General features: G+C 54.4%; 3 protein-coding genes across 13 annotated transcripts; 2 read left to right on the forward strand and 1 right to left on the reverse strand.

Annotated features, from left to right (window-relative positions):
- Positions 1 to 846: 846 nt before the first annotated feature.
- Positions 847 to 3300, forward strand: LOC121153701 (transmembrane immune signaling adaptor TYROBP). Of its 5 annotated transcripts, XM_040976402.1 has the most exons (6): positions 848 to 1004; positions 1362 to 1392; positions 1430 to 1437; positions 1532 to 1666; positions 1835 to 1878; positions 3119 to 3300. In XM_040976402.1, the coding sequence occupies exons 1-6, from the start codon at positions 944 to 946 to the stop codon at positions 3182 to 3184; spliced, it is 345 nt and encodes a 114-aa protein (XP_040832336.1). In that variant the 5' UTR covers positions 848 to 943; the 3' UTR covers positions 3185 to 3300. The 5 variants fall into 5 exon arrangements, with proteins under 5 accessions (XP_040832338.1, XP_040832336.1, XP_040832334.1 ...); XM_040976400.1 differs by lacking the exon at positions 1430 to 1437 and having other exon boundaries at positions 850 to 1004; positions 1362 to 1388; positions 1832 to 1878; XM_040976401.1 differs by lacking the exon at positions 1430 to 1437 and having other exon boundaries at positions 850 to 1004; positions 1362 to 1388.
- Positions 3301 to 3452: 152 nt separating this feature from the next.
- Positions 3453 to 5452, reverse strand: HCST (hematopoietic cell signal transducer). 4 transcript variants are annotated; one of them, XM_040976409.1, is made up of 4 exons: positions 5293 to 5452; positions 4914 to 4937; positions 3878 to 4009; positions 3453 to 3648 (listed from the first exon to the last, which is right to left on the reverse strand). In XM_040976409.1, the coding sequence occupies exons 1-4, from the start codon at positions 5333 to 5335 to the stop codon at positions 3611 to 3613; spliced, it is 237 nt and encodes a 78-aa protein (XP_040832343.1). In that variant the 5' UTR covers positions 5336 to 5452; the 3' UTR covers positions 3453 to 3610. The 4 variants fall into 4 exon arrangements, with proteins under 4 accessions (XP_040832343.1, XP_040832342.1, XP_040832341.1 ...); XM_040976408.1 differs by having other exon boundaries at positions 3453 to 3651; XM_040976407.1 differs by having other exon boundaries at positions 3872 to 4009.
- A 1384-nt stretch (positions 5453 to 6836) lies between these two features.
- NFKBID (NFKB inhibitor delta) lies at positions 6837 to 13306 on the forward strand. 4 transcript variants are annotated; one of them, XM_040976413.1, is made up of 12 exons: positions 6837 to 6935; positions 8242 to 8360; positions 8497 to 8569; positions 8896 to 9101; positions 9344 to 9531; positions 9616 to 9721; positions 9814 to 9960; positions 10083 to 10134; positions 10216 to 10364; positions 11716 to 11832; positions 12011 to 12175; positions 12659 to 13306. In XM_040976413.1, exons 3-12 carry the CDS (start codon positions 8539 to 8541, stop codon positions 12710 to 12712), a joined length of 1215 nt encoding a protein of 404 aa, XP_040832347.1. In that variant the 5' UTR covers positions 6837 to 6935; positions 8242 to 8360; positions 8497 to 8538; the 3' UTR covers positions 12713 to 13306. The 4 variants fall into 4 exon arrangements, with proteins under 4 accessions (XP_040832347.1, XP_040832346.1, XP_040832344.1 ...); XM_040976412.1 differs by lacking the exon at positions 6837 to 6935 and having other exon boundaries at positions 7914 to 8360; positions 8914 to 9101; XM_040976410.1 differs by lacking the exon at positions 6837 to 6935 and having other exon boundaries at positions 7914 to 8342.
- Positions 13307 to 21955: the final 8649 nt, after the last annotated feature.

Raw genomic sequence — 21955 nt, forward strand, 5'->3', positions numbered from 1 at the left:
GGCGCCAATGATGTAACACTTGGGACAGGGGGCCTGTGTTAGTGCCCATAGGCCAATGTCTTCTTATTTTTTTGTTTTTTAAGATTTATTTGAAAGGCAGAGTTGGTGGTGGGGGGGGGGGGGAAGGGAAGAAGAAAAAGAGAGAGAAATCTTTCATCTGTTGGTTCATTCCCCAAATGACTGCAACAGCTAGGGCTGGGCCAGGTGAATGCCAGGGGCCATCACTGCAGCCAGGTCTCTCCACATGGGTGGCAGGGACCCTGCATTTGGGCCATCTTCTGCCGTTTTCCTAGGGATAACGCCTGCTGCATTAGCAGGGAGCTGAAAACTGGCTTTTATATGGGATGTTCTCACTGCAGGTGGCAGCTCAACTTGCTGCGCCACAACTCAAACCCCAATGGCTTCCTTTCGGTATCCTATGAACATCACAGGATCCTGATGATTAAATATTAAGTAGCTGTAGCTGATGCCTTAAGAAAAACTTCCCAGTTCCAGGCTTTGCTTGAAGAATGTGACTCTGAGCAACCCCCCAGCCACATGATAAAACAGGTTCTATATCACTCTCAATTTCGCAGACGACAAAACTGAGACCCAGAAAGGTGCAGCGAGCAGCTCAAGTTGGTTCAGCTTCAATAAGGCGGAGACGGCTGCAGTCCCCGCTGGTAGCCTCAGCGGCGTCTGACCCCTGACTGTGGATGGTGGTCAAGAGTCGACACATGCATCCTTCATTCTTTCTGTTCGGCCCCTAGAGCTGCGCCGCAGCCCCTGGGGTGGCTGGCCCCGCTCTTTTCTGATGTTATCTCTCTCTGTCCCTCCTCCTTCCCCACACTGTCCCCTCCTCCCTCTGCCGCCACCCACCTCTGACTTCCTCCTTCACTGGCTTGGACGCTGCGCTCCAGCCCACTGGCCCTTGGTCTGGGGTGTCCGGTCGCGTGCTGGCACCATGGAGGGCCTTGTAGCCCGCAATAGGCTCCTGTTTTTGCCTCTCCTTCTGACTATGGGTGGTGAGTTAGGGGGGCTTCTGAAGCGGGCTCCTGAGTTTTGGGGAAGGGGTGGGGAGACGCAGGGAGGAGCAGGAACACTCAAGGAGAGGGATGGACTGGAGCAGGTTCTCAACCGCCCCGAAACTGGAGGGTCTTTCCTGAGCTAGGCCCCCCAACAGTTGGCTTCCTATAGAAACCAGAGGAGGGGGCTCGTGGGTGGCTGCTACAAGACAAGGTGCTGTAGAAGTAAGATGCTTCCAGGGACTTGAGGCCAACATGCCAGGCCCCACAGGACGCGGCAGCCCACCCTCTCCAGCATGCAGACCTGCACCCCATCACACTTTGGTGCCTCAATTTCCCTTCCTTTTCTCTCCTCAGGTCTCAGTCCTGTCCAGGCCCAGAGCGGTAGGCCCAGCTCTTATAATCCCTCTCCCTTGCTCCCTGAGGTTTCCTCGTGTCTGTCTCTTCCCCAGTCTTCCCAAAGCTCCCCCATGCTAACCCCCAACCCACACTGATGGCCCCTCCCCCCACCTTGTACCAATTCTTAGAATGCACCTGCCCTTCTGTGAGTGGGGGAGTGCTGGCGGGGATCGTGTTGGGAGATCTGGTGCTGACCCTGCTCATTGCCCTGGCTGTGTACTCGCTGGGCCGGCTGGTCCCCCGAGGCCGAGGGACTGTGGACGGTAAGTGGGGCGGGCAGGACTGGCCTGCGACACCTTAAGGTCCTGGTGGAGCAGAGTGAGGGCTGGGTAACCAATGTGTCGAAAGGGAGGTGATGAAGTCCCCGATTTCAACACAACAATCCTCTGCCTTGCCCATCTTTGCACCTTGCCTCCACATGCCCCCAGCAGTGACCCGGAAGTCACGCATCGCCGAGACCGAGTCACCGTACCAGGTAAGGAGACTGGATCTCCTCCCACATCTTATTCCTGCCCAGTGGGAAGTCCCCTACATGCCCTCTGGGGGACTCCTTGAGCATCCCAAACCTGGAAAGGTCCACGGAACATGTGTCTCAAACCACATGACCTGGTCTGCCCGTGACCTTGTGCTCAGGTTGAAAGGAAATAGCAGAATGGTTTTACCTTGTTGGCAGGCAGGCCTCAAACCCTTCTGGAACAGAACATACTTATTGCTGAAAGAGGCTGCAAGGAGGGCACCAGGAGATATAATGCATCCCATGTTTGGGAACTCGAAAGAGGGGAGCCCTATAGTTGCAAGAACTGTTGGGGGGCCGCTGAGAGAATTGGGGGATGAGAATACTATGGCCCTTTAAAAAGCTGACAGAAGCTAGAGACTTTGGAAAAAACTACACTGAAAACACATAGGTGCATACAAGTTAGTGTCCTTGAGGTGTCAAACCCAGGACAGGGCCAAAAGCAGGGCCCGACCTGCTTGCTCTCTCTCTCTCTCTCTCTGCTCCTTAACCCTTTTTACCCTTCCTTGGTCAGACGCACATGCAGACTTGTCGTTCCTCTCTGACTTCAGGTTTTGGGGAATCTAGGTCTGCCTCTTCCACCGTATGCTCCCCCATCATGAGCCCCCAGGCTCTGCAGGGTCAGGTTCACCACCCGCCTCTGGTTTGCTTGACGTGCAGGCATCTCAGGCCTGCTTCTGCGGCAGATGGAGGGGCTTGGCGGTTCCTAGGAGCAGAAAGGGGAGGGCGCGGCATTGGCCAATGTAGTGATTGGTCCAGGAGGGCTCGATGAACACTGGCGAGTGTGCTAGAAGCGGACCACAGCAGCAGGACTTACAGCCTCGCTGGGGAGACAGCTCTGCACACAGTCAATATAAAATGATTCAGGGACAGATCGCGAGGGAGACAAAGCCTGCTGAAGTGACTGTGACTGGGGTGGATGTAAGGGGAAGAAACTCGGAGATGGGGAAATTGAGAAATGCTTCTTGGAGGATGTGACGTGAGCTGAGACCTGAGAGGGGAGAAGGAGACGGAGGGACTCGCAAGGGCAAAGGCCCCAGGGCTTGGGATGAGGGGAAGGGGAACATGGGCTGGACTGGAATGAAAGATCTTGTCCATGAAGACGCTGCTCAGGAGGTGCAGGTCAGCAGAAGAGGAAGGCTGGATGGTGTTTTGAGTTTGTTAAGTGTGCCCTTTCTACTGATGGCCCCTTTCTCTGTAGGAGCTCCAGGGTCAAAGGTCAGATGTATACAGCGACCTCAACACACAAAGGCAGTATTACAAATGAGCCCACACCATGACAGTCACCGATATGACGCCCGGATGCAGCCATTCCTGTTGTCCACCCAGTGACCTAGTGTGTCTTCTCCCTTCGGATGATGCCAAATAAACATGGAGCACAAACATGCTGTGTGTGGTGGCAGGTTCCCGGGGGTGGGAGTCGGGGTGCTGGGAGTGGGACCATGCACGCAGGGACCTCATGTGGACCTGGAATCTAGAAACAGCTCAATGAAAGGGACGGCTTGGGACTCCTGAAGAGGAAAAATAAAACTAGAGAGAATGCAAGGGCTTTATTTCATTCCCAAGCAGGGCAAAGAGGAGTGTCCACTTCCCCCTCCCCTTTGCTCCCCCACCCTCCCCTCCAGCTGGCCATGACACCAGGCACAGTCCAGCATAAGAGGGTCAGATGTCAAACGTGGAAGTCGCAGGAGGGTCAGCCCCTACCAGGCATGTTGATGTAGATTTTGCCATCTTCTGGGGGTGGGGAGAGAAAGCAGCAGGCCTGACTACCCACCACCACCCCCCAGCTCCCCCTCCCTGGGGACCTGTTGCACCAGGGGTTCCCCCAGGCACCGCCCCCAGGGTTTCCCCAGCACCACCTCCAGGGCTTCCCCTGGAGTCCCAGCCCTGGGACCACCCCCTCCCTAGGGACCCCACTCATACCCTAAGCACCACCCCTTCCCCCTCCCCCCACCTGCACCTTGGGTAGACCCTTGGCGTGGGCGGGCACACGCAAACACTACCCCCACGATCAGGAGTGACATGACCGCATCAGCAGCCACAAGGCCCGCCAGGAGTGGTAGAGACAGGGGCCCACATCCGGAACAGGAACCTGCAGAGATGGGCCAAGACAGGGTGGCTAAGGGGGCTTGTGGACCCACTGTCAGAGGTGAGAGGAGGGGGTGTGTTTTGGTTATAGGGAGAAGGGGAAGTCCTGTGTTGAGGGACGTGGGTCTCAGGTCCCCTGGGTCACTCTTGGGGAACCAGAGGGCAGGTGAAGGCTCAGAGAGGGCAGGGGAACCCAGGATCCCGGGGCTGCGGTCAGGCAGGTGGGGTACTCCCAAAGAGAGGCGGGGGGCTGGGGTATGGGTGAGTCAGAAAGCAGTGAGGGGTGAGGACAGCCCACGCCCAAGGCCCTGTGCACTGCCCAAATCCCACTACCCTACCCCTGATTCAACACGGCCTCCCACTGCTGACACACAGCTAAGTCTCACTTTCCACCCCTCTCCAGACACCAGCCAGGACGCTTTCCTGGAAACCAGCAGGAGTGACCCCACCCCAGCCCCACCTCCTTTGCATCTTTGATCAGGCCCCAGACCTGGCATCACTCCCACCACACACACACACCCACCCCCCAGCACGTCTGGGAGGGGAGAAATAGCCCTTAAGCTTACCTACAGGTCGGAGTGGCCGCTTAGATTCTCAAGAATTCCTGCTTTTCCCTTCACCCCTGTCTACATCTCCCCATTATAGTCTTAGACGCAGGAAGACAAAAACCCAAGCCTAGCTAGGATTCTTAATTCCCACAACAATGAGGGGCCCTGCCTCCTCCCTGGGGTCTTAGGTACCCAGCATGGCCCGGGGGTCCTCTGAAGTGGGTAGGATTAGTGACGAGGGGAAGAGGAACTAGCGCCATGAAGAGCAACTGTGGTGTGCTGGGGACTCTGGCCAAGCCTTAGGAACCCAAGCTTAGGGACCAAAAGGGTCAAGGGCCGCAGAGAGGCAGGGACTCTCACCTGGGGATGTCTGAGCTGCAGTCGCTGTGGAAAGAAAGAGAGGTGCATGAGTGGGGAGCCCCAAGGCAGGGTTCAGGGAGGGTGATGCCCTGATGGGCACCCTCTACCACCTGCCTAGAGGTCAGGTGGGCTAGGGGTGCCCGGTAAGGAGAAAAATGCCCAGTGGCTCACAGAGGCCGCTGCAGAACTTCCCCCAGCCTCCAAACCCACAAGGACCCAGGCCCAGGGATGGAATAGGTCTTCAGGAAAGTGAGGAGCCCCCAGAAAAGGATCTGCCCTCAGCACCTGTCCCTTTGACGTCACTTAAGCCACCTTCTCACCAGTTACCCTGCCTATCATCCCCACGCCCACCCTTCCCTCCTTCCCCCACAAGCTTCACCTGGGAGTAAAAGCAGGAGTAAGAGCTGGCCTGCAGGGCCCATGGTGTGCTGGGAGCCGAGGGACCTGGCAAAGGCCTGGGGTCCAGAGAAGGCTGGAGGAAGCGTGGGGGAAGCAGGCAGCGGATGTCACCCTGTTGTCAGCAGGGCCACCTACTTCCTGTGTGTGTGGGGTGGCCTTGTGACTGCCTTAGGGGAACAAGCTGGGTGGCTGGGGATGAGAGCGGCAGGTGGCTGCCAGGTGAGGGTGCAGGTGGGCCAGGGGTAAGATTCTGGAAATCTGTGGAAGGTGGAACCAACCAAATTTGCCCATGGGATGGGATGGATGTGGCTGGGTTGAGAGAAGGATCTGGCATGACAGAGGCTTCTGACCAGAGCAACTGACGAGATGGGTGTCCACCAACACAGGGAGGGACCAAAGTGCCACTGCTGGCACGCCTCGTCACAGAGATGCGAGACACCCACGGCTGTACTTAGGACAAGTGGGTCTGGGGATGTCACGGGGCAGGAGTGGGTGGGTGGGGTGGCTGATGGCTTAGGGATGGCATTTAAAAGCCTTGGCACTGAGTGGATCACAAGGAAGTGAGCACAAAGACTCCCTGCCCCACCCCAGCACACACACACACACACACACACACACACACACACACACACACACTGGGGAAAAAGGAGGAGCCAACGAGGACAGCAGACCCAGGAGAGCATGGGAGAAAGACATCACGGCCATGGTCGCTGCTCTGCACTGCCACCAAGTGGGAATCGAGAAAGCCTCTGGCCCCAAAGTCAGCTCCAGGACTTGGGAATACCAGTCTGCTCCGAGCCGGCTCTGTCCCAGAGTGCAGTCCAGGGGCTCCCCTGCTGTAGCCCATAACTCTCGTGCTGAAGGAATGCCTGAACCCTGACACAGCAGAAGGACATGCAAGCAAGAGGGAGAGATTCGAGACACCTGTTGGCTCTCCAATTTTCTAAAAGATAATTGGAGTTTTTGTAAATTTTATTTTTATTTATTCGAAAGGCAGAGACAGAGAGCCGTTTTCCATCCCCTGGTTCTCTCCCTGAATGCCCCCCACAGCTGGTGCTGCTGGGCCAGATGCAAGCCAGAAGCTGGAAGCGCCATCCAGGTGTGCCACGTGGGTGCAGGGCAAGGACCCCCAGAGGCTGAGCCGGCTGCCTCCCGGGGTGCGCATTAACAGGAAGCTGGGATCCCGAGCCCAGCCAGCGACCCAAACCAGGCGCCCCACGCGGCTCCAAGACCCAAGACCTCCCTCCACCACCACCACCCCAGACTAGGTTGTCAGGACTCCCAGCCCCCTCCCTGACCAGGATTCGGGAGTCAACACCGGCTGCCCCACCTCCAGCAGAGGCCGAGAAGTCGGGGACCCTCGGCTCCGCCCCTCCGGGAGACCCAGTGTCAGCCGCTCCCACTTTCTGGGTTCACCCGAGCCGGACGCGGGGACTCCCGGGCCTGTGGGCGGGGCCTGACCACGTCGGGGCGGAGCCCAAACCCCAATTTAAAAACTTCGCGGGGGTGATCTGGCTTAAGATCGGGGACCCCGGCGGCGGCTCCGCGGGGAAACAGCGAGACTGGCGCAGCGCCGAGGCCGCGGCCCTGGGGGGCCGCAATCCGCGCCTCGCAACCCCCGAGGTAATGGGATGGAGCGTGGGGGAGGCACGGGCAGCTGCAGAGGTGGGGGACTGAGAAACCGAGCTGGAGCGTTAGGTCCCGGGTGCTGAGATTGGGGGTACCCGGGGTTGGAGGGGCGAGGGTTCCAGGGCTCCTGGATCCCGACCGAGACGGGGCTGCGTTTCTGCGCTCCGCAGCCCTTGGGGACGCAGGGGACTGGGAATCCAGAATGTTGCGTTCCAGGGGTGAGAGGCCTGGGAGTGGGAAAGGAAGGGGGTCCGGGCCTGCGGATCCTTTCGGAGAGGGTGCTGAAATCCGGGCTCGCCCCAGTGGACGCGCTGGTCTGGGGGGGCGTGGCTTAAAACCTGCCCCTGGCCTCGCCACGGGTGTCCACGCTGGCCGTGCCCCTGGCCGGGCCCCGGGTTTCCCGCGTCGCCACCGGTCCGGGGTCTCCGGGTTTCCCGCGTCGCCACCGCTCCGGGGTCTCCGGGCTGGGCAGGAATTCCCCACGTGCGGGGATTCCACCAGCGCCACGCTCGGCCGCGCGCCCCGCCCCGCGCAGCCGGACACCTGCCGCAGCGCGCACCCGCCAGGGGCCCGGGAGGGACGGAAGATTCCCTTGCGTGTGTGCAACGCCATTACGTGAGCGCGTTGTCGCGGCTGGGCTGTTTCCGAGCTTAACTCTTCCTTGGCCGGAACCCCAGGCTCGGAAGGGGTGAGGCTGGAGGGACCCGGAGGCCTGTAGGGTGCCTGGGACTCTGGGCTCCCCTCTGTGTCTGCAGGATGGGAGGCGGAGGGAGGAGCCGGGCATAGGGACTCCTGCCTGGGGTACGCGGGGAGAAGGTGGGGGATCGAGCCTGGGGCCCCTCGACTTCCAGGGGAGTGTATGGGGTGGGGGTGGGGAGGTTTGCTTAAGCACAGCCATTGCAGGCAGCCCAGATAGAATGGTTCCCCGGGGCCTCTAGCCTAGGAGACCTAGGGAGTGGATTTTTTTTTTTTTTTAAAAAAGAAAGTGAGGGGAGCTTCTGTCGGGAGGGGTGGGTGGAGGGATGGGAGCGCTCCTCCCCCATCCCCAGTTTCCACTACGCTGGTGGAAAGTTGGGTCAGAGGGAAAGCGCGGAGTAAAGGGAAGGAAAAGGCGGGGGCGGGCGCCGCACCCCAGATCTGTTGGCTTTGGACTTCCTTCTCAAGGCGGCGCCACCGTGTGCCAGGTTTTCCGCGCGGGAGGGCGAGGAGGGTTGCGCCCACACTTGCTTCCCTCGCGTGATTGGGTGACTTCGGGACCCCGGTGACTTCCTCCACTCCTCTGCTCCCTCCTCCCCTTCAGTGAGCCGGAATGAGCGCAGCCACTGCCCCACGCAGACAGTGAAGAAGCTCCTGGAAGAACAGAGGCGCCGCCAGCAGCAGCCTGATGCCGGTGGGGTCGCGGTGAGGCCCAGGAACCCAGTGCGTGGGAAAGGCGCATGAGGCCACCATGAGCTGCTCAGCGCCAGGGGATCCAGAGCCCTGCCCCGTGGAGACTGGTGCTAAGACCTGTGCCCCATGAGTTGACCCTTGTCCCTTTGTGCTTGCACAGTTACAGGGACAGCTCCCTCCTCCGCAGCCGCAGCAGCAGCCCCTAAGCATGCCCCCGCCTATGAATGAGGTGGAGGCTGGTAAGTCTGGGGAAAAAAAAAATCTTCAGGGTCCCTCAGTTCCCAGCTCCAGCTTGCCCTTGGAATTGACTGTCCCAGCTTAGAATTTGGAGGGCTCCAAGGGTTGGGCCCTCTGATCCTGATTCCTCAGAGCCCATACTGTAGGCTGCTAGGGGCCCAGGCTGCCCGTGTTCTGGTACCCCAGGAGATTGGAGGCTGGAACACTCGGTTTCCGAGCGGTCCGGGTGTTAGCTGATTGGCTGATGTGCTAGGTTCTAGGCCCCAGCCCTGGCACTGACCTCTCTGACCCTGGTAATCAAGCCTGCCCCTGCCCCTCTTACACACAGGCCATGCTCACTTCCCAGGACACCAGGAGACCGGTGGGCCTGGAAGCCAGGCACCTGCCACAGGCTTTCCAGACTGGGACTCCAACATACATGCAGCCTACTCAGACAGTACCTACGCTCACCCTGTGCCCGCTGCCCAAGGTTTCCCCACTCCTGACTTCTACCCGCCCTGGGACCCCGGGCGGTCATGCCAGTTTCCCCTGGAGGTGAGTGGGAACAGGATGCTGAGGGGCCCCGAACAGTTTTCAGTTCAGGTGTCTGCAGCTGGATCGAGATCCCCCTCCCTAGATGAGTTACCCTGAGGTCTGACAGTTCAAGGTCATTTGGCACAGATGGGACACCTGGCCACTTGGCCAAGGCATTTGTGTATGTGGGGGAGGGGGTGCATTGCGGTTAAGGATGGAGAATTTTCTACTGACTGGCTCTCCACATCACCTGTACCCTTTAGGACCCCTTGGATGCACGGCTGTATGCAGAACCTCCCCTAGCCCAGGCAGGATCCTGGAGGGCTTCTGGACTCCCCCCGGGACCCCCACAGCTGCCCTCTTCTGCTGGCCCATCCTTGGACACAGCCCGAGCTCATATGTTGGCTTTAGGGCCTCAACAGCTGCTGGCCCAGGATGAAGAGGGGGACACGTGAGTATGGGGAAGGTGGGATGCCTGCAGACCCCAAGCTCAGTAGAAGGACTGTCTTCACCACTGGCCTTTGCCTGCTGCTAGGCTCCTGCACCTGTTGGCAGCCCGGGGGCTGCGCTGGGCGGCGTACGCAGCAGCCGAGGTGCTTCAGGCTTACAGACAACTGGACGTGCGTGAGCATAAGGGCAAGGTGAGAGGCCTGATACCTGGACTCACGTCCCGGAGAAGGCTGTAGGGCTGTCAGTTCTGGGGGCCGAGATTAACTCCTCTTGTGACTGACAGACGCCTCTGCTGGTGGCCGCCGCTGCCAACCAGCCTCTGATTGTGGAGGATCTGCTGAACCTTGGAGCAGAGCCCAATGCCACTGACCATCGGGGACGTTCCATCCTGCATGTAGCTGCGACCTACGGGCTGCCAGGCGTCCTCTCGGTATGTACCACCAATAAGTGGGGCATCTGGGGTAAACCAGTTGCCCAGCTGCTGGCTTCTAGAATGAAGAGACCTATGGAAAAGACTTGTTTGTAACTGTACCTTGCCTTTCCCCCAACCAGGCCGTGTTTAACTCAGGGGTTCAGGTTGACCTGGAAGCCAGAGACTTTGAAGGTAGGTTGGATGTGGGTAGGACTCGGGTGGGAGGTTGGCCGAGTGCTCCCATATGGGTCCCTTACTCTCTCCCTTCTGCAGGACTCACTGCCCTCCACACAGCCATCCTGGCCTTCAATGTTGCCATGTGTCCACCCAACCTCTGTCCCCAGGGGCTGAGTACCCAAGCCCGAGACAGGCTGGCTTGCGTTCAGATGTTACTGCACATGGGTGCTGATCACACCAGCCAGGTGAGCTGGGCTGTGGGTGGCCTGCCTGGAAGTCAAGGCCACCGACCTTGCCTCCTCTTCACTGTGTGACCGCAGTCTTGTTACTTCCCTTCCCTAATGTCAAACTGGCAATGAACTTGGTGATCATAGCTCCTATTTAGGCAACACAGAGTCAAGCATTACCTCACCAAGCTCTCACGAACACTCCTCCAAGCAGGGGTTGTTACCACTCTATGCATTTTATAGATGAACAGGTACAGGGAATCGGAAACATATATAGTAAGATTTCTTTATTTAGTTGGAAGGCAGAATTATACAGCAAAAAAAGAACGAGAGATCTTCTATGCAATGGCTTACTCCCCCAAAACATACAGTCCTGGGCCAGGCTGAGGCCAGGAGCCTGGGACTCCGCTGGGACTTCCACGCGGGTGGCAGGGACTGAAACGCCGGTACCATCTTCCACTGCCTTCCCAGCTGCGTTAACAAGGGACTGGTTCAGAAGTGGAGCAGCTGGGCCTTGAACCAGTGCTCCCACAGGAGATGCCAACATCACTTAATGTGCTGTGCCACAGCGACAGCCCCCACCCCCCAAAATCTTACACAAATTGTGAGTGTCAGAGGGGACTGGAACCAAGGCAGTCCGAGCCTCGCGATGAAGTCACTCTCGCTGTGACAGCAGCCTCTTCAGGGGCCGCCCCAGAGAGCGAAACATGCATTTCGCTGTGGGGGAAGGAAGGTCTGGAGCCAGTTTCTGTGGTGTTGTGTTTCGCTTTCCATTTTTCTAAGAATGTTCTGATTCTCCTCTTTCTCCATTACCTACACCCGAACACAAAAGACCAAAGCCCATCTCTTTCATGAAACATCTATCTGCACCTTACAAAGATGCTTCTTCTAACCCCAGCAGCTCTGTAACACTGCAGACTTGAAAGGGCTACTTTTTTTTTCCCCATTAAAAACAAAATCAGGATCTAAGTGATGCTTTTTCCCATCTCTGTTTTCGCACCGTAATGTATTGGGGGAGCGAGGTGGGTGGTTCTGCTCACCCCAAGGACCTAAAAATCTTCATGTTCATGATCGTTCCAGTCTACAAAGGCACATTGTCATAAAGTGTCATTTCTGGAAATATCTTTCATTTCCCCGAAAAGATAGAGGGAAAGCAGCTCACCAGTACTGGCTGTGGGCTTAGTCCAAAGACTGGTGCCATCAGACACCTGTCTTTGCACAGTATGGTCCATGTGGGACAGCGTGCCTTCAGTGTGTTAAAAATAGGATGTGGGGTCATCAGCGGGTGCGCTAGCCTGAAATGCTAAGGAGACCATCCCAGCTAGAGCACAGTTGTGTGAACGGCACCTCCTCCTCACCCTCTTGGCAGGAGATCAAGAGCAACAAGACGGTCCTGCACTTGGCCGTGCAGGCCGCCAATCCCACCCTGGTTCAGCTGCTGCTGGAGCTACCGAGGGGAGACCTGCGGACTTTTGTCAACATGAAGGTGAGGACCTGGGCTGGGAGGTGCAGGTTGTAGGAGACATGTCGGGGGAGGAATGCTGGGATATTTGGGGGGCTGAGCACTGTGTAGGATGGACACAGAGATACACGATGCTGGGAGCAGCTTGCAGGGCCATGGCTGGCACAGTCTGCACCCTCATCACCTTCCCCTCGCTGTTCAGGCCCATGGGAACACAGCTCTTCACATGGCGGCTGCCCTGCCCCCTGGGCCACCCCAGGAGGCCATCGTGCGGCACCTGTTGGCGGCGGGGGCAGACCCAACACTTCGCAACCTGGAGAATGAGCAGCCTGTCCATCTGCTGCGGCCCGGGCCGGGCCCTGAGGGGGTGAGTGCTGAGCCAGACGGTACAGGGGACACCCTCACTCCAGCCAATCCCTTGAATCTCCACCTCCAATTTTATCCAAGCTTCGAAAAGGTACCTCTGACCTCAAAGGGGTGCCCCTTGACTTTGAGCCCAACCCTGACCTCAGAGTAGGACCTGCACTCCCAACCCTGAGTCTCATTTGCCAACAGTGACTTCTGATCCCCTTGATCCCCCGCTCCGACCCCGTGGATAGCAGCTCCCTCCCCTTCACTACCCCCCTGCCGCCCCCCATCTCCGCCCCCCATCTCCGCCCCCCCCTTCCACTCCTGACCTTTTCTGTGTGTAATGGCTGCCCTCCACCTCCAAGTCCTGACTCTCGACCTCTGACCTCCCAAGCCAACAGACCCCACTCAGCCTCCCTCTGACTCCTGCCTCCATGTGGGGTCCTTCCCCTCTCCCCACACCGCCTTCCCATCTTCTTACTCTGCTTTGCCTTGTCCACAGCTCCGGCAGCTGTTGAAGAGGAGCCGTGTGGCACCCCCAGGCCTGTCCTCTTAGGACTCAAACCCAGAACCTGGACTGATTTTCCAGTCCCCACCGTCCTGTGGGACAGCCAGCGTATGCGAATGTTGCAAATCTGTGATAATGTATGTGGAATGCCCTGCCATTGGGGTCTTACATTAAAACCCGCAGTGGCTGCTGGGGGGCAGGGGTTGACCAGTCCCCAATATTTGGGGCAGTGTGATACCCCTCCCCTACCCACAAGGAGCCTTCATACTGATTTCTGTGAAATCGAGGCCCCTTGTTTGTTTCTATGAAACACCCCCTGGCCCCTGTTGTTTTACCCACTGGGGTTTTTTGGGATCTTCTCCCTCTCATTGAGTCTTTATACCTGGAAATTTAGGTGAACCCCCCCCCCCCACAGTACTTGGCAGTGTCCCAATACCTTACCAAGGAGGACTCCCAAGATGGTCCCCTGACTCTCCCTGGGACCAATAGCTGTTGGGTCTCAGCCCCTGAGATGCACGGAGTACCTCCTGGAATTTGAATTCCCCAATTCCTGTCGCCTCCTAACTCAGCACTCGCAGGGGGCCCTAGCCTAGGCCTCAGCATGCCCTTGGAACTCTGAATTAAACTCAATTTGGACTAGAACTGCTGTGGTCTGCTCTCTGGGGGCACGGGAGTGCAGGGGAATAGCTGTGATGGCACTGAAGGGATCAGGTGTGGCTGAGCAAGCCTGCGTAGAGCATTGTACAGACAGCATGGATGTCAAGTCCACATCCCATCTCCCTCACCCTGCTCACATACAGGGGCCTGACTGCCAGGCCCACCTGACTGCCTCCTCAGCTGTGCGTCTGAGCATGGCAAGCTTTGAACCCCGGGAGCTCAGGCCTGCTTCTGTGCCAGCAGCCTCCAGCTGGTGACTGATCGGGGGCCCCTGCCCTGCCCACTGCAGTCACTCACAAGTGTGTTTCCCTCAGGCCACCACAGCAAAATGAAGCTGCAGGTCACCGTGGTTCTGACTTGATCAAATTTCCTTAACCGTCTTTCTGTCTCTGCTCACCTCCCCTCACGGATGCAATTGATCCCTTCCAAAGAAACTTGCTCTCAAACCATTAGTACTGGCTTCTGGAATGATCCAAGTGAAAATCAGCGGAGCCTCCACCATGTACCCTTCTTTAGCTAGCTCCCACCCTGACAGCCTGGTGACCTACCATGGCCCTCTGCCAGGAGCCTCTTGAGACAGCGAATTAAGTGAATGTGAGGAATTTGGACATGATTATGGGGAATTCCAACTGAAAAGAGAAATTTGTTTGGATGCAAGAACAATATCCAATCTGTGCATTCTTTGTCACGAAACCCAATGTCTTAAAGACCTATTTGTTTATTTGAAAGGAGGACTTAGAGATCTTTCACCTGTTGGCTCACTCTTTATAATGGCTTCAACAGCCAAGGCAAGGCCAGGCATTCCATCCAGGTCTCCCACTTGGATGCCTTGGGCCATTTTCTACTGTTTTCCCAAGTGCTAAAGTGAAGAGTTGAACCCAGAAGGGTGTGGCAAGGACTCAAACTGGCAACCACATGGGATGCTGGTATTGCAAACAGTAGCCCAATGCACCATGCCACAACTTGGCCTTGCCTAATACTTGTTTTCTGTACATGCTGGAAAGACCTCTTATATATATTAGCACACTTTAGATGTTTGCCAGGATCTCCACCTCAAAACCTAGGAGTCGAACAGTCACATTGGGGAGCATGCATATAGCCTAGTGGTTAAGATGCCTGTGTCCCACAGTGGAATACCAGGTTTGATTCCTGCCTCCAGCTCCTGACTCTAGTTTCCCATTGGTGCGGGCTCTGGGAGAAGTTGTAATGGGTGCACACTGCTTCCCACCACCCTCATGAGAGACATACATTGTATTCCCAGTTCTTAGCTGTGGCCTCAGGCCAATCCAGCCCTGCCTAATGTGGGCATTTGGGGAACGAACCAACAAATGGGAGTGTTTCTCTCCCTCTCTTCCCCTCCCTGGCTTCCCCTACTTCTTCCCTCTGTCTTGAGAGACAGAGATTTAAATTTAAACTTTTTAAAGCCATTTATTTTTACTAGAAAGACAGATTTACAGAGAGAAGGAAAAAAAAAAAGATCTTCCATCCTCTGGTTCACTCTCCAAATGACCACAGTGGCTGGTACCGGGAGCTTCTTCTAGGTCTCCAACACAAGTGCAGGATTCAAGGCACTGGACCATCCTCCAGTGCTTTCCCAGGCCAGAAGTTGGATGGAAAGTGTAGCAGCTGGGACATGGACCGGCACCCAGATCAGATCCTGGCACCTGGAGGTGGAGGATTAACCAGTTGAGCCAATGCACTGGGCCCAAATACATTGAACATTTTAAAAACCTTCTTTTTCCATGCTTATGCGCTCTGTGCTGAGCTCAGCTGGCAGAGTTGCAGCTTGCAGTCAGGAATTCCAAGGCAACTTCATCTACATGGGTGACAGCTTGGCTGAGGCGGCTAGAACTGCTGGGAAGGAGTTGCACATCTCTCCGTGTGGCGCAGGAGGGCAGGCGCATTTCTTCACATGGTGGCTCAAGCACGCCAACAAAGCCAAGCGCTGTTTACCTCACACTCACAGACCTTCTTTGGCCCTAGAACTCATGTAGAGTATAACATCTCAAAGTCATAAATTCAAGGTGCTGTGGGCAAAACTTTATCTGACGATGGTGCTTAAGAGGTGGGCTTGGTGGGAGGTCCTTGAAGCCCTGAAATTTGCCCCCAGGAGCTGGTTGTGGCAAGAGAGTTGGTTGAACAAGCCCAGCTGCGCTCTGCTTCCTGGCTGTGTGATGCTTGGTGTACCCTCAGGACTCCACCAACAAGAGCTCCTTCAGCAATGCCAAACCCACAGGGCCTCCTGGCCTTGGACTGTGACTACTGCTCCTGAGTCAGAGTCAGTCATGTGACCAAGGCCAGGGTCTATCCCAGGGCATGAACAGCGGGTAGCAGAGTTATCAGGGGGAGCTAGTGCAAAGCTTCCAATAGCTACCATGCGCTAGCACATGTGTCCCTGTAAGTACTGATATGGTGGCAGCTGGCTCATGGAGGACCCATGGGAATATATATACTGAATGTTGCTGATTCTAAAAAGAATTGGAATTCATGAAGACCTGGAATGATGGCATAGTAGCTAAATTCTCACCTTGCAATCACCGGGATCCCATATGGAAGTTCATGTCCCAGCTGCTCCACATCTCATCCTGCTCCTTGCTTGTGGCTTGGGAAAGCAGCAGAGGATGGCCCAAGGACTCGCATGGGAGACTGCAAGAAACTCCTGCCTTCAGATCAACTCATCTCTGACTGCTGTGGCCACTTGAGGAGCGAACTAGGGGATGGGACAGAACATCTTTCTCTTTGTCTCTCCTCTCTGTAAATCTGCTTTTCCAATAAAAATAAATAAGTCTATTTTAATAAAGAAATTTATAAAAACAATTGCATGGTGCAAATTGATGCTTGCTTTGTTATTATCTAATTCTCATTGATGACATCTGAAATTTCACTGTTGTAAGACGTCTATCCGGATGGCTAGTGTTATGGATTGCATGGGGTTTTCTATTTATATTTTTTAAATTTATTTGGAGAAGAGAAAGAAATCTTACTTCCATTGAGTCACTTCCCAAATGGTCTAAGAACAGCTAGGGCTGGGCCAGACTAAAGCCAGGAGCCCAGAACTCCATCTGGGTCTCCCAGGTGGGTTGAAGAGGGTTCAAGGACTTGGACCATGATCTGCTGCTTTCTCAGGCACCTTAGGAGGGAGTTTGATGAAAAGCAGAACAGTGAAGACACGGACCTCCCTCCAACATGGGTTACCAGCATCATAGGCAGTGACTTAGCCAGCTGTGTCACAACGCTGGGCCTGGACCACATGTTTGTGTCCCTACCTCCAAGTCCATTTGCTGAAACTGAAAGCCTCAGTGGGATAGCATTTGTGTGTTGGAACTTTGGGAGGTAATTATGTCATGAGGCTACGGCCTGCATCATGGGATTAGTGACCTTATTAGAAGGGATGTGAGACGGTTTGCTTCCCCATTCTGTGCCATGTGAGGTCACAGTGAGATGACAGCCATTGGGAGCCCTCACCAGGCAGTGTGTAGTTGGACTCCCCACCTTCTAGAACTGTTAGGAATCATTGTGTTCTGGCTAATCCATTCAGTCTATGCTATTCTATGGCAGCAGCCTGCAATAACACACAAACACACACCTATACACACATACACCACTGACACAATCCTACAATCCTCATTTTAAAAAAAGATTTATTTGTTTTTATTGGAAAGAAAGATATGTGAAGAGAAGGAGAGACAGAGAGAAAGATCCTCTGTCTGTTGGTGCACTTCCCAAGTGGCTGCAACAGCCAGAACTGGGCCAATCCAAGGTCAGGAGCCAGGAACTGTCCTCTCCTCTATTGCTTTCCCAGGACATAAGCAGGGAGCCAGACGGAAAGTGGAGCAGCTGGGACATGAACCAGCATCCAAATGGGATCCCGGCAATGCAAGGCGAGGATTTTGGCTACTAGGCCATTACGCCAGACCTGACACAATTCTTTTCAATGGGACATCAGGTCATCAAGTGAGTAATAGAAAAAATATTTTTCCTGCCTGCCAAAATTTCAAAAGCAGTGTTTTAAGATAAGTACTCAAAGTATTTTGAGTAATTGGCAAACTTTGTGAGAGCACCAACCAATGAACTCCTCAACATGGCCTTTCCTGTCCTGTTTCCTGGGAACTCCTCACCAACTGTTAATCTGTTGGTCACTCTTGTTTGAAAAAACACAAAGGCCTCTTCCCCTCTTGCATGTGATGTTGACAACAGATGTCTGCCAGGCAACTCTGAATAAAAGAGAAGGTGTAACCAGAATCAGAATGACGGAGCAAAGTGAATTTGTTCATGAAACTGGGGCGTTGTACCCCACTTGGCAACCTGAAAGGATCTTTCTTCTAACATCTAGTAAGCACATATTTAATACAAATGATCTGTATCTATGTGTATATGTTGTGAAGAGTCAATGCCAGCTCAAAGGCCTGTGGGAGAATTAGAAATAAGTAGTTCCTCCCCAAACCATCTGGCTGAAAATCCAGTGCGATATTGCTGCCAGGGCATGTCACATTACTGCCACCTGCTGGTGAACCTACACGGGTGGGACCTGGGGTTTTGCATTGCAGAATTTGAACACCGAATTCAGGAGCCTTGGAATTATCGCCCTCAGAGCAGCACCTGGCACAGACTGGGTGTCATGGGGATGTTTGCTATTCCAAGGTTCCGAAATTTAACAAATACGAGAGGTGTCAAAGTTTGTGAAAATATACAATTAAAAGAAGTTTGCAGTCCGGCACTGTGGCTGAGATTCCACCTGTAGCACTGGCATCCCTTACGGGCACCACTTGTAAGTCCCAGCTGCTCCAGCTCTCAGTTTACGGCCTGGGAAGGCAGTGGAGGACAGCTCAAGTCCTTGGGCTCCTGCTCCTAGTGGGAGACCCAGAGGTTTCAGCATCTCTCCTCTCTATAGCTTTGCCTTTCAAATTTAAAAGGTCTTTAAAAAAAAAAAAAAAAGCTATATTGCTATGGATTGAGTTAATTGAGAAAAAGGCTTGTTTGGTTGCAATTTGAAATCCTTGCATTCAAAAGACCTCTCCCTACTTGCTAAGTGGCAGTCACAGTTCTCTTTATATATATATATATATATTTATTTTATTTTTTCCTTTTTTCTTATTTATTTATTTATTGTTTAGCAGTCACAGTTCTAATAGCTTCACAAATGCTAATCCTTTTCAATTTCCTGTGACAATCTTATTGAAATAAGTGTCGTCTGCAGAGGGCTAACTCCGACATGCCACACAATAGAACACATGATGGCATGCACTTCAGTTTCTTATAGACATCACATATTCCTCTCTGGGCATATTATGGAAATTTCCACACCCCATGGAGATCCTTAGAGAGGTGAAGATTTGGAAAGTCAAGAAAGAATGCTGGGCCTGAAGCAATAGTGTAGCGGTTAAAGTCCTTGCCTTGAACATGCCCAGGATCCCATATGGGTGCCGATTCTAATCCCGGCAGCTCCACTTCCCATCCAGCTCCCTGCTTGTGGCCTGGGAAAGCAACAAGGATGACCCAAAGTCTTGGGACCCTGCACCCACGTGGGAGACCTGGAAGAGGCTCCTGGCTTCAGATTGACTCAGCTCCAACCTTTGCAGCTGCTTGGGGAGTGAACCATTGGACCTTCCTCTCTGTCCTCTCCTCCTCTCTGTATATCTGCCTTTCCAATAAAAATAAATAAAATCTTAAGAAAAGAAAGAAAGAAAGAAAGAAAGAAAGAAAGAAAGAAAGAAAGAAAGAAAGAAAGAAAGCTAAGACTCCCAGGCCCTCACAGGGCTTGCAGATTCGGGTGGATGCTGTGTGCAATTGTATGCAGGCAAGTCACAACAGGAAACTTGGTGGGTTTTGAGGGGAGTATATATCACAGATTCTTTTTTTCTTTTTGTGAGCATATTGTCAAAATTACTCCAGAGCAAGAGTTCTGTTCCAATTCTTTCTCTCCGGCTCTTGTTCCGTTGGCACCCAGCTATGGTGTTCGAAGATTCCAGTTGGTTTGACAGCTTGAGCTGCTTATTGGGCCTGCCCTGTCTTAGCCAATCCGCAGGGCAGCAGTCCACCAGGTGTGCAGCAGCTGGTACTGGAGGAACCATCGTGCTTTGATGACGTGCACACAGGCCTCTTCCGGGTTCCCGTGTGCATGGCCTGCTCTGGGCACTTATAAGGCCACGCGGATGCAGTGGTGCTTCAGCTTTCATGGCAGCACCTCCTTGTTGAGCTGGTAGAAGTCGACCAGCTGGATCAGATCAGAGAACTTGGTGTTGCCGTCATCCAGGCTGAGGAAGGGCTGGCCTTCCTCCTAGCGAGACAGGATCTGAAAGTTCTTAATCTTGTGGTGATGGCACAGTGTCAATACAAAGGCCTTTGGATTACTCTGCCTGTCACGAAGGAGGAAAAGTCCATCCACCAGCCCTTGCTGCTTGATGATGCAGTGCTACTGCTCCCGGGAGATGCGGCCATGGAACCACAGCTGGGTGCGGTGGATCACTGAGGATGGAGAACAGGGCAGAGCAAGACCAGGCATGGTGACTGTGGTGAGCAGCACAACCTCTTCCCACAGATTCTTTATTAAATCTTTAAAAATTATTTTAATTTTTTATTATTTTTACATAGTTGATTAGGGTTCAAAATGTCAAAGGCTAAAGGAAGGTACGTAAGACCATTATTTCTACATTCTCTTTTTTTCCTTCCTGTATTGAGGGAAGGGGAGAGATAAGGGGAGCAGGCACACCCAGCCTCCCAACTACCTCCATACCCTAGAATGGACAGCCACCTGACACCACTCCACGGGCACTGCTCAAGAGTTTTTTTTATAGTTCAACAGTTCTGAATTACTGCCAGTCTCACCGTTCCTTGCACGATGAAATCTCTCCAGAATCCACTGGTTGACATCGTCCACCTTAAAGTCTCCATTTGACCAGGTTTTCACTGCCAACAGTTGGCTGGGGTAGGTAATCAATTTGTTCTGTCTGCTGTCTTCTGTTATGGTACCAGCTGTCCTCTGCAGGCTGCAATGTACTGCCATATCCTCCTTGTGCAGTTGGATATGCTATCTACTGCTCTAAGCCACTGAGGAGGCCCAGCTCTGACACATGCACTCCACAGTCAAACCACGGAATCTGCAATTCTTTCCATAGTTGGGGTTCTGAGTCCAAAAATTCAGTTGGGGGGATCCCCAAAGAAACTTTATCTTATGTGACCCCAGACCTTATTCTTGTATGTGCTTGCCAATACTGGATCTGGCACAGTCTGTCTCCCCAATCAGTTTATGTACATGCTGGTGGTTGCAATTGCTGGGTCAATTCTGCCTTCAGCCCTGTCTTTTACATGAACCAATGGGTGTTGCAGCCCAGCCCCAATCCTACCCACCAAACACTCAGCCCCCACACTAACTAGAGGGAGCTGCAGCCTTGTTGGAGCAACCCACAATAACCCCCACCAAGCCCACCCCCTGCCCTGGTTCCCATGCTTGTCAGTATGTACAGCAGACTGGTCTAATCTTCCCACATCCCATTCAGCTTTCATACATGTCGATGGCACTGAAGCCTATTTCAACCAGCCCCACCATCCAGCCCACAAACGTTGCTGGCAGGTGCCACTCTCTGTCTAGCCATGCCTGTCCCAGTCCGGATTTTTATGCTCACTAGTGGGAGTGACAACCTAGAGGGAAGTGCCCACTGTTTCCCTACTGAGCCCACTCCCTGATCTTGCACTATCCAGGTGGTTCTGTAATTTAACTTGATAGGATTTGCCCTGCAATCTGCATTTACATCTGTCAGCTGAAGCTGCAGCAAAGCCCATCCAACCCACGCTCACTCTGACTTACATGTATATCAGTAGGAACAGTCAACCCAGCCTGGCTTTCCCTTTCCAGCCCATTTGAGGCCAACAGAAGTTGTAGTCCTGCAGGGCCTAGTCTGCCCCCCATCCCAGCTTTCACATTCTCCCATGGGAGTGATGGTCCAGCAGGGGAGTCCCCCATAGCTTCCCCTACTAGGTACACTCCTGGGTCTTATGGGTGCTGGTTGGGCATTGTGGCCCAGTCTGGCATGGCCTGACTTACCTCAGCATTTGCCAGTGGGTGCTGTAGCATGGCCGGGTCTGGTCCACCCCCAATTCCAGCTTGAGGGTTACAGCCTAGCCCAGCCCAGCTGGCCCCCAGTCCTGGCCCTATCATGAACTGGCTTGTGCTACAGCCTGACCCAGCCTGACTCATGCTCTATTCTGGTGCTCGAATTCACCAGTGGGTGATATGAACTGGCCCAGCCTGGTTCACCCCAGACCTGAGCCAAACGAATGCTGGTGGGTACCATTACCTGGCCTGGTCTGGGCTGTTCCCTACCATGTTTCTTGCACTCACCTGCAGGGGCTATGTGCCGATAGAGGAGTTGCCCAAGCTCCTCCATCAGAACCTCAAGAGGAGGGCCTGGCAGTGTGGCCTAGTGGCTAAAGCCCTCGCCCTGAACATGCTGGGATCCCATATGGGCGCTGGTTCTAATCCCGGCAGCTCCACTTCCCATCCAGCTCCCTGCTTGTGGCCTGGGAAAGCAGCTGAGGACGGCCCAACGCCTTGGGACCCTGCACCCATGTGGGAGACCTAGGGCTCAAAGCCTTGGGACCCTGCACCCAAGTGGGAAACCTGAAAGAGGTTCCTGG

This window comes from Ochotona curzoniae, unplaced genomic scaffold, assembly GCF_017591425.1.
Source record: "Ochotona curzoniae isolate NIBS_2020 unplaced genomic scaffold, NIBS_Ocur_1.0 contig_2699, whole genome shotgun sequence".
Classification (NCBI taxonomy): domain Eukaryota; kingdom Metazoa; phylum Chordata; class Mammalia; order Lagomorpha; family Ochotonidae; genus Ochotona; species Ochotona curzoniae.

What these genes read in the sequence shown, in the direction of transcription:
- HCST (XM_040976405.1), bottom strand. Translation starts at nt 5,335, where the DNA reads ATGGGCCCTGCAGGCCAGCTCTTACTCCTGCTTTTACTCCCAG. An exon ending in ACTCCTGCTTTTACTCCCAG is followed by an intron (nt 4,938 to 5,292) that starts GTGAAGCTTGTG and finishes TTCTTTCCACAG; the next exon opens with CGACTGCAGCTCAGACATCC. An exon ending in TGCAGCTCAGACATCCCCAG is followed by an intron (nt 4,010 to 4,913) that starts GTGAGAGTCCCT and finishes CCATCTCTGCAG; the next exon opens with GTTCCTGTTCCGGATGTGGG.
- LOC121153701 (XM_040976402.1), top strand. Translation starts at nt 944, where the DNA reads ATGGAGGGCCTTGTAGCCCGCAATAGGCTCCTGTTTTTGCCTCTCCTT. An exon ending in AGGCCGAGGGACTGTGGACG is followed by an intron (nt 1,667 to 1,834) that starts GTAAGTGGGGCG and finishes TGCCCCCAGCAG; the next exon opens with TGACCCGGAAGTCACGCATC. An exon ending in AGACCGAGTCACCGTACCAG is followed by an intron (nt 1,879 to 3,118) that starts GTAAGGAGACTG and finishes CTTTCTCTGTAG; the next exon opens with GAGCTCCAGGGTCAAAGGTC.
- NFKBID (XM_040976413.1), top strand. Translation starts at nt 8,539, where the DNA reads ATGCCCCCGCCTATGAATGAGGTGGAGGCTG. An exon ending in CAGGATGAAGAGGGGGACAC is followed by an intron (nt 9,532 to 9,615) that starts GTGAGTATGGGG and finishes GCCTGCTGCTAG; the next exon opens with GCTCCTGCACCTGTTGGCAG. An exon ending in GTGCTGATCACACCAGCCAG is followed by an intron (nt 10,365 to 11,715) that starts GTGAGCTGGGCT and finishes CCCTCTTGGCAG; the next exon opens with GAGATCAAGAGCAACAAGAC.